Raw genomic sequence first — 17,998 nt, 5'->3', positions numbered from 1 at the left:
CCTGAGTCTCCCAAAGAGACAGGCCTTGCAAGGCTGGTTGAAGCGGACCTGATAGTATGAGACCAGACATGGATACATCATCAGGTTTAGGCACAGTTCTCTGGACGTACGTGAAGCCCTCTGTGACAATTTGAAAAAAAAGGGCTATACAAATTTTTGTTTGATTTGATTCGATCATCAAACATGTCCCTTTATGCTATATCCCTCCGTGTAACAGGTGTAAACAGTCAACGATGGTAACAGAACTACGATTATTATCAAAGACACACCCAGAAGGTTTATTTTTTACATTTACAGTTATTTTCTTCTTTACTTTTGAAAAGTTAAATTTACTGATAACTTGTTGCCACGGTGAGCTCCTATCTCTCCGTAACTAGGTCAGTCTTTTATCTCTGCAGTCCCTTCAACAGAAGCGGTGCAACATTTCTAAAAAGTTCCCAGTTCTGTAACTGAATGTGATTAGAATGGAGGTATTACTCAGACAGGCTACTGTATAACCTCCATTACATATTGCAGAATGAGCAGTTCAACACAAAACCCTGAAGGATGACATTGATGTGCTCCAGAGAAGCGCAGTAAGGAGGATGCCGGTGTATTTAATCGTTTCTTTGTTTCACCCTTCACAACCAAAAATATTTTACTTCCAGGCAGAAAAAACGAAACAGAACTGAACAGAAATGGGATGAAAAATAGTCTGAAAATAGTCAGTATCAACAGCTAGTCACTTAAGCCGTACCTATGAATTAATAATCCCTCTTCCACTCTCTCCAGTTTCCCTGCTCCTTTCTGCTGTAATGTACATTTTCATTAACGACTCAGGAAATGTCCTCTGATGTGTCTTGTTGTGCAGTCTGTTGTGTGCGACAGTCCTGTGTGGCTACTGTGCTACTGTTCCTCCTGTACCAGACCATTACTTCAGCAGTGAAGCATACGAACTCTGCATCCTCATAATGGTGGGTTCACATGATGGAGAGCCGCTCTCAGAGCAGAATCCTCCACAGCTGACCAACCTGATGATGGTTACAGCACAGGTGAGGACTGCCTGGTCTGTAAACAAAACATTATATTCAACGCCAATCAGCAGTATTTATTTTTATGGGTACGGTGTGTACTTACACGAGGTAGATACAGGCAAAGCTTCAAAAGCTACACTGCAAAGCTGTTATTCACAACTGAGCGCTACTCTCCTCCAGTTACTCTGCACCGAGACCCAGACTATCATTATCTTTATTTCTTCCTGCCACTGCTATAACTGTGACTACTGTTCCACCAGTAGCTAGCTTTCTACTAATAGAATAATTATTATCATGCTGTTTGGGGCTGTGTCAAAACCAATGCCCAACCCACAGCCCAATCAACACTTAACTACTTTTTTTATTAGATCATATTTATGTGACTAATTTTCACGATCACGGCAAAGGTAACAGCAATTGTAGCTGTGAAACACATTTGTATCAGCCACTTATCTAAATAACGACAGAACTGTCCATTTTTAGGAAGATAAACTTTGTCACTTTAATTACATCAGCTTCAATATTTCATATTGGGTAAATTAGATCTGTAGCTGAAACATTCTTGTAAATGGAATTTTATCTGTAGCTCAGTACCATTAGTGGCAGAGTTAGAGGGAGCCTAGAGGACTGTAATTAACTCCACTCAGCCGTGACTAAACATTTTTGACGTTTTTCCTAGTCCGGAATGAACTGTCACCGAAGAGAGAAAGTAACCATCTTGTCACATTGTGTTTATAGAAGAATAGCAGACAGACTGCACTGCGCTTCGTTCCAGACTCAAGACTTTCATATCACAGATTTTCTTTTTCTCTCTCGGCAAAACCATGGAAAAAGAGATGAGGAGAGTCAGAAGCAGATTTGTGTCTGCTTTTTCTGTGTTTGTATGTGTGGGTGAGTGTGTGCGTGTCTGTGTACGATTGTGTGTGTGTGGGCGGTTGTGTGTGCGTGTGCTTGTGTCTGTGTGTGTTAGTGTCTGTGTGTGTGTTTTTGTGTCTCTGTCTGGTGTATGTGTGTGTTTCTGTGTGTGTGTTTCTGTACTTCTGTGTGTGTGTGGGTATATTTGTGTATTGCAGATACACATATCGGGTGTATCTGGGTCACATAAGCTTTACAAGACCATTATATTGTGATCTAGTGTACTATTTCAGTTTATATATCGTTATCATACCTGGGATGAAAACCTAGAATGGTTTCTGAACACCAGCCCGGACAGACATACTGGTGCTGCCTACAGAAACAAGCACCACAATACCTGTCATTCATTAGAACAATCATTGTGTGGCTGTTCTAACTTCTCTCTACAAAGTTGGCAAAACTTTGGAACATGTACTTATGCTAGCATATGACAGTGCTGTGACTGTAAGTGTGTGCATGTTGCTGTGAGGTCTGTTAGGCTGCTTATCTGAGGTCCAGTTCTAAGCTATTCATGCTAACCGGTCATTCTGACACTGTTTCTGTTGACAGTTTCAACATTCAAGAACATCAGTACAGTATTATATCATACATGTATGACTTTATCAAGTACAAGGAAACAGTGATACAGTATACAGTATCACACAATATGAATAATTATGTCAAGAAAAGGGGAATTTGCAGCACTCATAATAACACATCATTGAGTTTTCTCAAGGTTTTCAAAAGTTCTTTGATCTACTGTATTTCCGTTAACTGTGTTTTCGATATATCAATCAAAACAGTCACAAATGATTAATTATCTAAACACACTATGTATTATAATTCTGAATATTTTGTTAAGCTTTAACGCTACTCTGGTGACATAAATCTACCATAAATGTTTTCAAAATATATTTTCTCTGATTTCATTTTATATCAATAAACCAGTTTGTTGTGCATGCATGTTCAATTGTTTGTGAATATGTGTGTGTGTGTGTGAGAGTGAGTGAGTGACTGTGTGTGCGTGCGTGAGTGTGTGTGTGAGCTTCATATTGAAACTGTAGGCCCCTAGTCCTGTCTGTGTGTATTAGTCCTCTCCTCTCCTCAGATATAATGAGAAAGCATGGTAAACAAAGCCAAGAGGGATAACAAGGTGACTTTGAATATCTCTGAAGATATTCCTAAAGCGTTTTCAAAGAGGGGGGGAAAACATCCAATGCCTTAATGGCCACGCGTATCATCAACTTCAGTAAGCCTGAGAAAATGGAATATCTTGCTTGTGTCCCTGAGAATGCATCACATTGATTGAAAGAAGCAATTAAAGGTTTGCAGAGAAGTATTGATTACATAAAAGTAGGCTGTTTCTCTAATTGACAAAAATGATGTCTCTCTTAGTTTATGGTTATATACTATAGGTGACATCATGACAGATGATGCATGTCGATCTTCAATTCAATACAAACCCTTTGTCTGACGAAGCCTATAGATACTATATACATGATGGACAGATAAAATATACTATATATATATATATATATATATTATATACACACATATATATATGTATACGTATATACTGTATGTATATATACACAGCACACACACATACACATATATATATACACACATTTGTGTATACTGCACATACTGTTTTAACAGTACATTGCATACATTGAAAAAACGGCAAAAAGAAAAAGCACTGGTGTAGTCAAGCTTTAAATGTGTTTGCATACCATGTGACCTGACATGGAGACACACAGGGAGGGGGGAGAGAGATAAAGAAATAGAGAGAGAAATAAAGAGAGAGAGAGATAAAGAAATAAAGAGAGAAACAAAGAGAGAGAAAGGGTTGAGAGAAAGAGAGAGAGAAATAGAGAGAGAGAAAGGGTTGAGAGAGAGAAAGAGAGAGAAATAGAGAGAGAAATAGAGAGAAAAAGGGGTTGAGAGAGAGAAAGAGAGAGAAATAGATAGAGAAATAGAGAGAGAGAAAGGGTTGAGAGAGAGAGAGAGAGAGAGTGCCATACCCCCATACAACAAACCATCTCTGCTTTCAGTTCAAATAGGTCCTATCATCTCCATGACAACAGTCGTAATGGTAACATGGAAATATATTAATGTAAAACCATGGCAACCTTCTCCAATTGAATTAAGCAGCACCTGTGCACATTACAGAAGAAGACAAAAGACAAAAGGAGACAGCTTCAGCTTGCCAAGCAGCTGTGGCTTTCAGACCTTCACTCCATCTACATTTCCTGTACGTGAAGCATTTGTTTTCCTAGGTTTCCTGTGCGTCAAATCACCCCCACCCCCCAACACACACACATGCACACAGCAGTGTTGAAAGGTTTAAAGGGTTTATTTTGCATGTTTGTGCAACAAATAGGATTACTGCGACAATATACCAGCCCTTTTCTAACTCTGTTTTGCGAGTCAGGTTGATGTTCATTCCATGAAGTGGTAATAAATAATTATTTGATGCTCGATATGTACATTTGTGCAAAGCAGCTACATCAGACAAGCGAACGATGCTCGTTGTGTTGCTTTGCATACAGAGAAAGAAAGAGAGACAGAGGGAGAGAGAGAGATGGAGGAGAGGGAGAGAGACAACTGACTTACAGACAGACAGACATACAGACAGACAGACAGACAGTTAGAAAGGGAAAAAGAGAGAAACATGGAGAGAGAGGGAGGGTGGAGGAAGAGAGTGAGAGAGTGAGTGTGAGAGTGAGAGTGAGAGGGAGAGAGATGGAGGGAGAGGGAGAGGGAGAGGGAGAGGGAGAGGGAGAGGGAGGGAGGGAGGGAGGGAGAGGGAGGGAGGGAGGGAGGGAGGGAGAGGGAGAGGGAGAGGGAGAGGGAGAGGGAGAGAGAGAGAGAGAGGGAGAGGGTGGGGGAAGAGAGGGAGAGGTAGTGATGTGGTTTCTTTTCTCTGGGCTGGGCTGCCTGGGAGAGAAAGAACATTAACTACATCACCATGCCATCAAATCTGATGGCTTTACCCCCTCCCCCTCCTTCTCCCCTTGCCTCTGTGTTCACTGGTAATGGCATTGTAACACTCTCTCACCCTTGAAAATGTGTGTGTGCGTGTGTGTGTGTGTGTGTGTGTGTGTGTGTGAAAGAGCTTGAGCAAGGGAGAGAGAGACAAGGGTAGAAGAGAGGAGAGAAGTAGGTACCTAAGTGAAATCACCCTTAAAAGGATACTGTTGTTCCTAGAGAGTGTTGAACAACACCTCTCTCTTATTGCTATATTTTATTCATGCATTTATTTTACTTGCATTGGTGTTAGCCATGAAAGCCAGTATTGAGAGCCAGCTTTTCAATACGAAAATCAATGTCCTGTTAACGACGTGGTGTAAGATTGCTTTAATTAAGTCAACTTAAGAAACTATTTTCCCCATATGGCTTGTGTGATGAAACTCTTACATGCTCCATATCAATGGCTATGAATAGATACTTCTACTTTTTCTTTTTTTTTTACCATTAAGTGATCTTACATAATGCACTCAGGCCTCATAGCTTCGCTTTAATGGGCCAAAATTACATAACCACCTCTATGAAATCTCTTAGCCAGTTTATGACAGGAAGAGATAGAACGAGTGATGGTAGAAAGGTGCACAAGGAATCATCAACAAGGTACAAACTGTCTCAAGTATGCACTAGAGAGTTGACGTATGGAGAAGTGTTTCTTGTTTTACACCCAATTTGTGGCGCATAGCTCCAGTTTAATCACTGCGTTTGTCCTTAATAGACTACTGTTAGAGGCAATGCATGTGGTTTAGAATATTTCATAGATCTCTTGGTAACAGTCTCGACAAATAATAGTTTTGACGTTGATATTTTCAATGTGAACACTTACGAACATATCCCATTTCACAACTGTGTCTAAAATGCCGACCCCACCCCCGACTCCAGCCTCCTGCCTCCCCAGGCCTTCTCAGTGGTACTATAGGCCCTGTTGACATCACTTCATTTACAGGTCGATCATCCATGACTAGGCCTCAGCTGGAGGAGATACTACCAGTTACGTTCACCTGGTGGCCTGCGTGGATCTGTTCCACTCGCCACCTCACAGATAAACATCACGCGTCTTTGGATTAAAACGCATGTTTTATGGACCCAGTCGGTAGCGTAGTCTGCCACTGGAATAGCCCTAAGCTGCTGTACAGTACCCTCCTGACCCTGACCTCAGTGGGGGGGGGCGTGGAGGCAGGCCAGGGGAAGCCTCATCCTTCAGTCGAGATAGAGATCAAACACGCCTCGTTCAATCAAGGGCTGGAGCGTGTGATGGAAAACACTCCTCGCTCCAGCACCTCAGAGGTTCCTCAGGACGTGAGCTGTGGAACAGGACTAGAGGAGGAACATCAGCTGTTTGGGTTTTAGACGAGAGAGGAGTGTGGTTTTGTGGTTAGATAGGTACTGTTGTTTGTGCTTTTTACAAGTCCTTATTTTCTATTTGTGGTGGTTCCAATGATGGCATTGGAAAGATACCTGTATGGCTGTTTAAGATATATGTATCTTCATTCTTTTTTTTATCCAATGGTCCAACCCAACTTTGTTCTAGGTGTAATAAAATATAATCTTAGACCCAAACAATTATCTGTAAATTCTAACTGAGTCTAGTTAGACTCAGTTAGACGTTAACTAGTTCTAAGTTGAACTGAATCCAATTTAGTTAAGTTCACTAATGGAAAAAGAGAGCAGTTCAAGTTAACTGAAAACATGTTTTGATCTATAAATGTAATCTAATTGTATTCCATACATGATTCAATCACAATAGTTTTAAGTATAATGCAGTACAGTTGATTTCAGTCAAGCTGAAAAAACAGTGTTCATACAGTCTTATCTTAATTACTTTGCCTTGAAAAGGACATGACTGGATTTTCTGTATGTGCATGCTATTTCTGCTGCTAAGGTAACAGTGTTTTCAAAGGCATGTAGTGATGGTAGATTAGTCATTTCAATACATCACTGGAGTAAGTTCAGTTACATTCTATGAAAACAGAAAACAAGTTAGAGAATTTAAGATTAAACAAATGATAGCATTTTGTTGCTGTTTCTTAACATCAAAGCCCACAAAAACAGACCCTGCCTTTCACTCGGCATGCAAGACAAGCTCCCCAAAAGTGGAAATTCAACTAACTTCATTAGCCATTCGTCTTAAAGTGCCAAAATAGGGATTTTAATATATGACAACATTCAGCTAAGCTTGAGACAAGTATTACACACTTTCCCAATGAGAGCTAGAATGCCACAAGCAATTAGAGAAGTCTCTTGAATTTCCTGGAAATGAAGTGGAAGATGAAACGTGTTTGAACTGCCTGATCCACTGTTTTTCATTAGCTCATCATGCATTCAGAAAAAGGCAGATATTGCACTCCTGCACTAGCCAATACAACGTAAGTGCACACAATACGCAGTACTATGATTGTCCTAATTTTTTATGATGGCATTCTTTACTTTGAATTACTTAATGAGGACTTGGTTGGACTCCATAGCAATGACTTGTTCCCTGCCATTAATAATAAATGTCCAATACCACAGTTTTCAGTTGTATTTCTTGACAGGTACATGCAATATTTATATTGAAAAAGGTGATTTTAACCCTTGTGTACTCTTAACATTCTTTACACTCCCCTTGTCCTTAAGGGTAAAAAAAATGACTCAAGTTCACTAAACTCCTAAAGCAAAGCGGCTTGATTTATTTGTAATGTTATGCACAGTGTTCTTCAGCTACACAAGAAGATGGAGGACATGATCTCTGATCAGGTGGCGATGCGCAGACGACTGACCTTCTATCAGGGTGTTCTGGAAAGATCCACTTGATCCGTCAGAGAAGGAGAGCGACCGGTATCTGTTTATGTTAAGGCATTGAAAACTCCCTATATGAGAATGTGACATTTTTTACCAGACCACAACAGACCACTTTAATAGTTTGATTGTTTGTGTGAGCGTATCTGCACTATGCAGTGCCTTTGTAGGTGAACAGAGATTGTGCATTCAAAACTCTACAACAGCACAACTAAAGTAAGTAATCTTTTCAAGCAATTTGAAAGATGGATTGGACGCAAATTTGTTCCACGCCAGGACATGCAATTGCAGAAATATGAGCTATTTCAGCCATTGTTTATCCTCCACAACGAGAATGTTGACTCAATAAAGACTTACGATTGGTTCCCATGCCCTTGTAAAACACACAGGGCCACCAACGACCTCTAACAGAGGCAGGTCAAAGGTCAAATACACTGCTGTTCCCAAGATTCCCTCAGGTGTTGAAAAATAAAAAGGTTAGTTGGTGGTAAGTAAGAGTATTTCCATCAACAGCGCTCTATGTTCTGAATATTTAATTGTGTGTCACACAGTTTTGGGGTTTAGCAATGTTGCTTTTGAAGTAGATACTATCTTAAACTGTTTCAACATGTTTGTTCTGAACACTTCTGGTTTATTTGCAGTCTGCCATTTCAATATTAAGAGTAGGTTACATACATGTTCCAGTCACTCAAGTCCTATTTAATCGATTTTCACTTTGAAAACAAGTTTGTTGTTGAATCCCTTTACAGATCGGACATTATTAGTATGTATAGACTTCAGTGGGACCTCAGTGGGTTTGGGACATTCTAGTCTCCTATACTCTTGTTCTAGGAGTGTGTTGTTCGGTATCTGCAAAATATATTCAGTTCAGTATAATGTTCTGACCAACTAACTGCTCTGCGAGAGATAAAATCAAATTTCTGATTTACTAGTTTCAGCAATAGGTTTAACCGTAAAACATTTGCATATAAAGTACCTTATACAGAGTATCATTTGCATAGTTTTCCATCTATTGTGTGTATGTGTGTTTGTGTAGGTGTGTAGTTGGCAGGCTCAGTTATATACTCAAGAATACGTAAGAATATGATTTGTAAACACGTAGTTGCACACTGATAATGACGCAGACAATGCATACATGAGACCTAAGTGTGTTCTTAAGTCTTAGTCTTGATAGTAATTCCTTCAACTCAACTTAATTATAATTTTGTCATTGAAAAAAATAATTACTTTTTCCATCTTTCATTTTCTTTAAAAAATCTGCATCAAATTTTATTTAGCATTAAAGCAGGGTAGGCTTTCTTTTTGTTCCGCTAATTGCCACAGAGCATCAGTAATTAAGGGACAATAAAGCTTTAGCAGTAATTAGTTTCTCTTGTTTGGTTGCTAGCCCATCAATTGTGCTTCAATAATACTGATCATTAGCATGCACTGGGCTGCAAAGCATGCTGGGTAGGCAGCCTTACGCATCCAGCAGCTCTTCACATTCCATTCCCATGAAGCCATGGCACAGAGCCATGTGTAACCCTTTGTGCATTGGGACTGGCAAAGCAGGCTCAGAGTCAGATCCGGGCTATGTGCTGTACTGTCAAATGGACATGCATGTGTAAACATTTCCTCCATTCTCACTGAGAGGACCCAAAACTGAACCAACCTACTGTCTGTTCATTACTGGCAGGGACACGTACTGTAAGAATGTATGTAGGTAACAGTAGGTAGTAGGTTTGTTTTTCAAAATGTGGTTGGGAGAGCATTTTTTTAATAATTGAGGATGCGGCCTTTAATATGATTTTCTTAATAAGAAGTGTGTGTGTGTGTGTGTATGTGTGTGGGGGGGGTGACAGACACATATTTGCTGGTTTCAAAAAAGTAGGTGGGACATAAATAATGTAGCCTCTGCACAATAGTAATAGCGTGTTCATTTTAGCAGACATTTTTACCCTAAGAGGCAAATGGGGGGATTTAAACCTGTGACCTCTCGATCTAGTCTAATGCTTTACCACTGAGTTATACACACAAAGACATGCATCCATGTTAATGGTAAACCTATGGATGTGTTGTATGCTGACTGCACAGTGAACATCTGTCTAATGTGCAATCCCCATGGTAGTTTGCCGTTGTGTAATAAAGCAAATCTTATTCAGAGTAATCATGACTGTCATGGTGTCAAAACATCAGTCTAAACACCACCACCTCCTAATGTTTGGTTGGTTATGAACATAAAGTATAGGGATTTAGTGATACTTTTCAGTGGGCAATGGAATATTTAGAATCGAATGATGCAGGATCTTTACACAGACCCATAATTTGTTTATTGATGGTAGAATCAAAGTGAACAATTTTATGCCCCCCTACTTTTTCTCCAGTTGAATCCAGCAACAAACTACTTCAGGATGAAACTGGAAACCTTAAACATGAGTAAAAGCCATCCGAAGTGAGAGTAAGGATTGTGCTACAGCCAGGGGTATGGTAATACCACATACTGCAGTGTTCTGTACTTTGCCTTGACATGATTGAAAGACAATGGGCCTATGGATAGGCCATTTCAACATCAGATGTGCATGCACATCACAGGGTAAGGAGGCACTATCCATCACATTCAAGGAGCTGTCAAAGACCTCTCTCAACTCCTGCCTGCACATTTGCAATCATTTGGCCATAGAAAATTGAACCCCTGTGTGCATATTTTACTCACTTTTGAGCAATTTAAACTGTGCAAATGCCTATTATCGTTGAACTGTAAAACCGCATTGGAAAATTGAATACTACGTTCAAATAGCAGTTATATAATTATAATGCTTTTAGGTTCGGACCATTTGGTTATGAGTTTCTTTGTCTTCTAGTCATTAATGTGTCATGTGATCATAAGGATGAACTAGGCTACACTGGGGCATCTTCTGTGTTATTATAGAAAGAACTATGGTTAGAAAAGCTGGAGTTTTGAAGAAACATACATTCCATTTCCTTGACTCTCGTGAAAAATGTCTAACACACTTGAGTACAATGTATTTTCTTGTCCCCATCAATAATTTTTAATCCGTCATAATTCAGTAGAGGTCATGGAATGCATTTGCATGTTGCATTTAGTTTGCAACGGTGTTTGTACAGCATTAACAGTACAGTAGAAGTACAGTCAATGTTCTTATACATACACACAGTAGCTCAGTAGGTTCTCTGTGGTTTTGTTTCAATAGATCAGAGTGGGATATACATAATGTGGTATGCAACGTTCAGATCTACGGCAAAGTCATACAAAATAAATGAACGCATTAAAAATATGTTCTGGCTGCCGAATGTGTGCGTTACCGCGTCGCCTTCCATTCGGTGGGACACAATAACCCAAACTCAACCGTCGAAGGCTCTGATGGAAGCACTTCGCTCCATAATGCACGGCCGTGCACACTACTACATTTCGAGCTAATCAGAACCGCGCAGTTGCAGAAAGGAGAGCGGTTGCCAAGGCAGCCACCAATCTCCCCTCCCCCTTTTCCTCCATTCCTTTTTCCGTTTATTATCGGCAGAGGTCGCATGGCATATGGGGAAGAACGGTCCTACCACTTCTCTGTCCTGGAACCAATGCAAGAATATACACCTCCGCACACAAAGCCTATGGAGTCTGCGAACAGCGGGAAAATAGAAGCATATTTAAAGGAATTTCTTTGTGCTTTTAAAGAAACCAAATAAGAAAGGATTTAGCGGAGGTTTTATTTAACTGTTCTGGAAGAACGGACTAGTATTGCCATAAGTGCATTGCACTGTACATTGTTTTGTTGTAGTTGGAGTGTTTTGTTTCTCGAAAGTGGCTGCCTTTGGGTGCTGAAAAGGACTGCGCATCACTAAAACGAGTTGCTGCCGAAGTTCGACCGCGAACGGATGTGAGGGGAGAGTGCAGTGACAAACTCAACCCCCTTCTTTTTCTTTCTCTCCTATCTTTTTTTTTGTTAAACAATAGTGAGTCTAAGACACTGAAACTGATTTCATGCCTTCAGTCTTGTGCACGCTGAAATGGACGTGAGATTTTATCCGGCGCCCCCGTCAAGTGTGGGTTCATGTACCTTGCCGACTGATCCAAGTTGTCTGGGCTCGCTGGACTATTACCACTCAAACAAGGTAAATACAAAAGAGTAGCCAGCGTGCGTTGGCGCGTATAGTTTTGAGCGCATATATTCTTTTTTTCCTCTTTCCTTCTGTCTCTCTCACCTGCCTACGGTTCTTGATCAGCAGCATGCACCATTTACGCAATGCACGTGCATGGAATGTGGGCTTGATGAACTGCAACTGGATAGCACACATATGTCCAACAGCGCACTTTCGCTCCAGATATGATACAGCAAATGGCACGTCGTCTTGTAAGAAGTTTTTCTGTCAATCGTAACCATGTCGTAAAACCGATGTTTTCTTATCTAGGTTCAAGACACATCATGTAATCTACAGCACAATACGTTGAAACTGATAAGAACAACGCTACATATTGTAGTCCTATTAAATTTTATATGGCCTATATCTTTTCAATTCAGTAGGAACTTTTTCTTCCTATAACCCGTGTACTGGATACAGTATTACACTCTGATGGTCTGGTGTAGCGGATCTGCGCAATGTGCCGCCGATGTTTCACTATAGGGTTCCTATGTGGAATACCATGGGCTGTATGGATTCCATAAAGCTCCTCGTCCCAAACACAATATCACGATTACGAACGTTGGGCTTTACATGGTGTGCCTGCTGTGATCTGAATGTTTAAATGGCTGAATGCCAATAATATACTGTTAATGACCTTTCTAATGAGCTACCACCGAGTCCGACAAGAAGGGGCATCCTTTTCTGCCACTATTTGAACACCCCACCGCTTCTCTTAGGTCACTTGCACAGACTCTTCTCAAGTGCGCAGGTGGCGAGTCCGTTAAATTATCGCATGAATATACATGATACAGTTACGTTAAAGTACGTATATTCCACTTCGAGCCCCACTCTAATTTTTTTCAGGATTATAGAGGATAAATTAACAAATGTGCTTCTAACTTTTTCACTTCTTGCCGTTTATGACCTTTACTGTCACCTACCACGATTGGCATTTTGACACCCGAACGTTTAGTTTGTTGTGAACATAAAGCCAAGTGTAAAGTGTACCTACTTGCTGGCCAATGGAAAATTTGTAACTGAATGATGTTGGAGGTGAGGCCTTCACATGCCAGGTTATTGGCCTATGGCTCTAAAGGACCATAGCCACAATATAAAGATAACTTTCATCTTCAGCAAAGTGAAAGAGGTTAAAATGAATCAGATATCTGTACTGAGTCATTCCTTTATTCTTTTCATATGCATGACCATCTTCAGGCGGTGATAGTAATGAACCTTCATTTCGCCCCTGCATTATTGCGAAGCAGCCTTGCCATAATGTGATGTGCACAGAACCTCAACTCTGCATGTGGGCTTGTAGGTCAAATGATTAAAGATGATCTGTGGGATAATATTAAAACTATATCATCGTATGTCTAAAAACAAACTGAATCAAAGCTTCTAGGTTTAGAATGTTATATTATAATAGTAGCCTACTTTAACACTACTCCACACAAATGCAATAGTATTCAAATACTCATAAACCTATATACAGTAGAAGATGCCCTCAAATGCATTGGGTTCCTTCTGTTAATCTCCCAAGTTATTCATTTTAAATATTAAAATCGGTGCTACATTATTCATGAGGTGTTCCTCACAGTTGGGATGGACTCCCACAAAGCAAGATTACAATCACCACACATGTAATACTAACTACCTGCACAGATGTTACAAATGAGCACGAGACTGTAGGATTAGCTTAGTGTCATGTGAACGCTGTGCTCTAGGTTAGTTACCTACCAGTCAGACAGTCATCAAACTAGGTGTGACCGTAGCAGGTTGTCGGATCCCCTAATGCAGGCTGTAGCTGTGCATCCGATGGGACTCGTCTGTGTCTAGCTAATCAATTTTGACAAGCTCTGTTGTCGAGATCCTCTGGAATTCGGCCTATTGTTGCGTGGGACCCTGTCAGGGACAGTGCAGAGACCAGACACAGCCGTGTTCACGCCATCCCCTGGAAAACTTTCGTTTTCATATTTCGTGGTCGACATGTGAGCTCACGTCTTTGAACGTTTTCATGTTTTTCAGTTAAAGGTAGGGCTAAGTTGTCGTTTGTGCTGGTTTGGGTGTGGGTCTGTGTGTTGTTAGGATTAGATGTTGTGTGATTGGATGATGGTCTGTGTGATTTGAATGAAAAAGCGATACGGGTACGTTGGTTATCTGCCTCTGTGTTCCGTCCTGCCTGTGTGTAAACCTCAGGATGATTCTGATTCTGAGGAGAATCAAATCCACAGCTGTTGGAGAAACCACTTGTCAACAACATCTTCTGTGTTCCCTTGTGAAAAGCAATTTGCAACTCGAGTTGCAACAGTTTCCATTTTTCTCACGTGAATTAGCAATGTTACATGGAGTCAAATGTTTCTCACCCTGAGCTTCGCTGAAAAGATTAAACGTTGTAAACACTGACAAAGGTTTGTTCCAATTGCGAAGCGTTCTCTTGAATTTCCATTTGCTTACCTCTGTGTCCACATCTTGTATTGTTAAGAGCAATTAGGCAGTTAGTTCAGCATCCATAGTTCAATGATGGTCCAGAACAGTGATTTAGTCATTGTTTAAACAGGACTACTCATTTTGGAAGAGTCATTTGGGGGACTCATTTGACGGAGTCATTTTGAGGAGTCACTTGGAAGATTAATTTGGAAGAGTCATTTGGATGAATGTGTTTTGTGCTGTTTATGATTCAGTCCACTGTCCATGACCAAGGTTCAGTATTGGCAAAAAGATATCTTGATAAGAAAGAAAAAACGATGCCTTGTTTTCACATTTTAGTATACCATACCCCGTGACATGTAACATATTGATTTGTACAGGAGGATTTTTCAGCAGTCAGAGCCTATGGAGTGGTGATGGAGAACAGGTTCAGGAACGGTGTAGGGCAAATGGCGTTCACCTTGCCTGTAAAATCACCTCAGAGGAGGGTTTTGGCTGAGGACTGGACTTTTGATTGGGGCTACGTGCTTCATGCTTGACGCTACGGCTTCTTAAAACGACTCGCAGATGAATAACCAACATGCGTATGATTCCATAATGCACTCAGTCTTTTTGTCTCTCTCTCTCTCTCTCTCTCTCTCTCTCTCTCTCTCTCTCTCTCTCTCTCTCTCTCTCTCTCTCTCTCTCTCTCTCTCTCTCCCTCTCTCTCTGTGGTTCTTCAGCAGCCTGTAAAAATAACATCAAAGATTGTCGTTACTGTAATCTCTGTGCTACTTTAGTAAGATGAAACAAGGACACATTTTAGTTTGCTGCACCTTCACACGTTGACAGCAAAGCACTGTAATCTTCACTGTAAAGTCATTAAAACAATGGAGTCTAACTCTATTCCTCTCCTCAGCCACACACAGACTGTAGTAACTAAAGGCTAATCTGTGTGTCTTGAGAGAGGCAGCCATTATGTCACCCCACTCTGTCAACTAGTTTCTGAAAATAAGTTTACACATCAGTGGCGTAGACCAAATGTTAGTTTTGAAGGGTCCTCCCAAAAAATGAATAAATCAACTATTCCTTAATTTTTTTATTGTGAGCAATCAGAAATCTTGGGGGGGTACCTAGGCCCCCTCGTGGCTATGCTACTGGAACATATTGGATGGGGCCTCTATTTGAAAGCCTTAACCCTTGTGTTCTCCTCGGGTCGTTCTGACCCATCAGTCATTGTGACCCACCGTCGTATTGCGACAACTTTACCGCATACAAAAACAAAGTGAAGCATTTTCTTTTAACCGTCGGGCTGTCTCAGACCCCCCACATTGCGAAGGTTAAAAGAAAAGTATTTTTATTTGTTTTTGTATTGGGTAAAATTGGGTAAACACAACGATGGTTCGTTATGAACCTTTGGGTCATGTGACCCGAAGGCAGCACGAGGGTTAATCAAACATTGCTCCTCCCCGTTTCCTCCGTTGTAGCTTGGGAGCAGAGAGTAGTGGAGTTCTGCTGGGCCAAGGCCCCACCCTAGTCATTACTGTCCTCTGACAACACTGGCAGACTGTGTCTTGGTTCGTAGGCCAAGACTAGTGAGCTGGTTTATTATGGACAACTGTAGGTGGTCCTTGATTACCACAGATAAGTGAGCTGCGCTTCACAGTTCTTCATCTTCAGCTGTATTCATTTAGCAAACGCTTTTATCCAGAGCGATGTACACATCGTACTCGTACAGTTCAGGAGTGCACGGTACTGACAGTATTTAGGAGATCAGAGTCAAGGAACGGTCTGTGTTTACAACATCGCAACGTAACCTTGGCTACAGGCACAGGGAACAAAGACAATACTACATTTGAACATATAATTTCTCTCTGAGAGGCTTTATAATGCTCTGTATTGAGAGAAGATATTACATATTCTCTGCAGAGGTTGGGTCACATAAAACTAGGAGTATTGTAAGAAACCAATTCAAGTGTTGCTTCAGTGTTGTCCTGTTTGCTATGACGTGAAGGACTCGTTTTACACCAAACTCAAATAACCAGGCAACACAGCTTAGCTTTATGCACAAATTTGAAACATCAAACACAAAACTAGTTTATTAGACTCTGTCTTGGCAGAATCTCCAATCCTTTTAGGTTGGGAGACTATTTACGCCCCCACAGAAAGAGAGAGCACTCCCAGTAATGCAAGCTTCTGTATGTTTTCATGTCCTAAGGCCAGTAATGTTGTAGCTATTAGCTAATGACAAACTCTGGTGTACAGCTGAGAGTCACAGAGAGAGAGAGAGAGAGAGAGAGAGAGAGAGAGAGAGAGAGAGAGAGAGAGAGAGAGAGAGAGAGAGAGAGAGGAACAAGGGAACGAGAGAGAACAGTAAAAGAGAGGGAGAGGGAGAAAGAGAGGTTGAGAGAGAAAGAGAATGAGGGAAAGAGAATGAAAGAGAGTCAAATGGGTAGAAGTAATCAGCGGCCTGGTAGATGGACAGTGTTCGTGATTGCCCCGGCCTCTGCCTTTCAGACGTTTTGCTGACTACGGAATCACAATCACAATTGCTTTCATAGCCCTGTGTAGAGGAAGGCCAAGCATACCAGCATGGGCTTGTGACTCAGAGAGCAGGGTTGGAAAAACACACAGTAAATTATATTCTCTCCGCTCAGACTGAAGAGATTTTTTAATGGGAATTCTTAGCATATGAAATCATTTCAATAAAACTGACATTGGGTCTTACATAGGCAATGTCAGGGAGACTGCGCATAGGACTGATATTGCAAACAGGTGGCCTGTACTAGGTGCTATTTTGTATGCAGGAAAGAATTTTGTTCTCATCCCAGCCGATGCCTAACCTATTCTATTTACAAGTGGTTGCCACTGATGGCCAGACTTGATCTAATTTGGTCATCGCATTAGTGAAGTGGCTCACAGTTGGGGCAAAAAAAGATTACCTTAGTGTATGGATTTTATTGAGGCAGAAAAAGAACCTGCTGGAGAAGACAGAGATAGTAGGGCAGAGATAATTTATTTGCGAGAGGAACAGGGTAAAATAGAGAAAGATGGAGAGAAAGAGATTTAGAGAGAGAGAGAAACAGGGATAGACAGAGAGAAATACCCACATAATAAGTGGGCCTGGCAGCTAGACACTGCTGCCTGTTGAGAATGAGAGAGAGTGAGAGACAGAGAAAGAGAGAGAAGTACATCGTTCCTCCGAGCGTCTGTTTCCATAATTAAGACCAGTCGGTCTGTGTTGCTACAGTTGCATTAGTCAGTATGGGCCTCCCATGGGGCAGTGCAGCCTCTCTCTCAAGTCTACCTGCAGAAGAACAAGAAGAAGAAAGAGCAGCGCGCCAACACCTGCTGCTGGATAAGACCCCTGGGTGTTCCATTAAGCGTCGCTCATGTTTGTAAATGGTTACGGGCGCTAAAGAGGCAAAAGCGCGTCTGGTATTAAAAAAAACGCTAATAACGCTGCGCATCTGTCAAATTATCCCAAGGACTTGTCGCTTCTTGCTGTAGTACTACATACGAGCTAAGCTTGGCAGTGTTGTAGATTGTCCATTGTCAGTTTGTAGGGAGAACCCTTTGGAGTATGGGTCTCAGTTGAAATAAGAGTTTTGACGGAAGACAGGTAATCGGTTTGATGATTGTGTAGGCCTACTCAAAGCCCATAGACATTTCACCTATATTTACCGTTCTAGAAAAGACAGAAACGCACGATTCGATACAAAAGGCAAACGTGACGAATGTAGGGAATACATTTAGAATATCAT

General features: G+C 41.1%; 1 protein-coding gene across 2 annotated transcripts in view; it reads left to right on the top strand.

Moving 5' to 3' along the window:
• The first annotated feature begins 11,218 nt into the window (after positions 1 to 11,218).
• LOC134019374 (thymocyte selection-associated high mobility group box protein TOX-like) overlaps positions 11,219 to 17,998 on the top strand; it is a 64,563-nt gene continuing 57,783 nt past the window's right edge. Inside the window, exon 1 of one of the 2 annotated variants that reach the window (XM_062460208.1) lies at positions 11,219 to 11,819. In XM_062460208.1, the coding sequence (XP_062316192.1) occupies positions 11,715 to 11,819 (105 nt within the window). In that variant the 5' untranslated portion in view covers positions 11,219 to 11,714. The remainder of the gene's footprint in view (positions 11,820 to 17,998) is intronic. The other variant, XM_062460209.1, reaches the window with a different exon arrangement.

Source organism: Osmerus eperlanus, chromosome 4 (genome assembly GCF_963692335.1).
Source record: "Osmerus eperlanus chromosome 4, fOsmEpe2.1, whole genome shotgun sequence".
Classification (NCBI taxonomy): Eukaryota; Metazoa; Chordata; class Actinopteri; order Osmeriformes; family Osmeridae; genus Osmerus; species Osmerus eperlanus.
The sequence above is the reverse complement of the archived record's forward strand: the minus strand, read 5'-3'. Positions and strand labels throughout refer to the sequence as shown.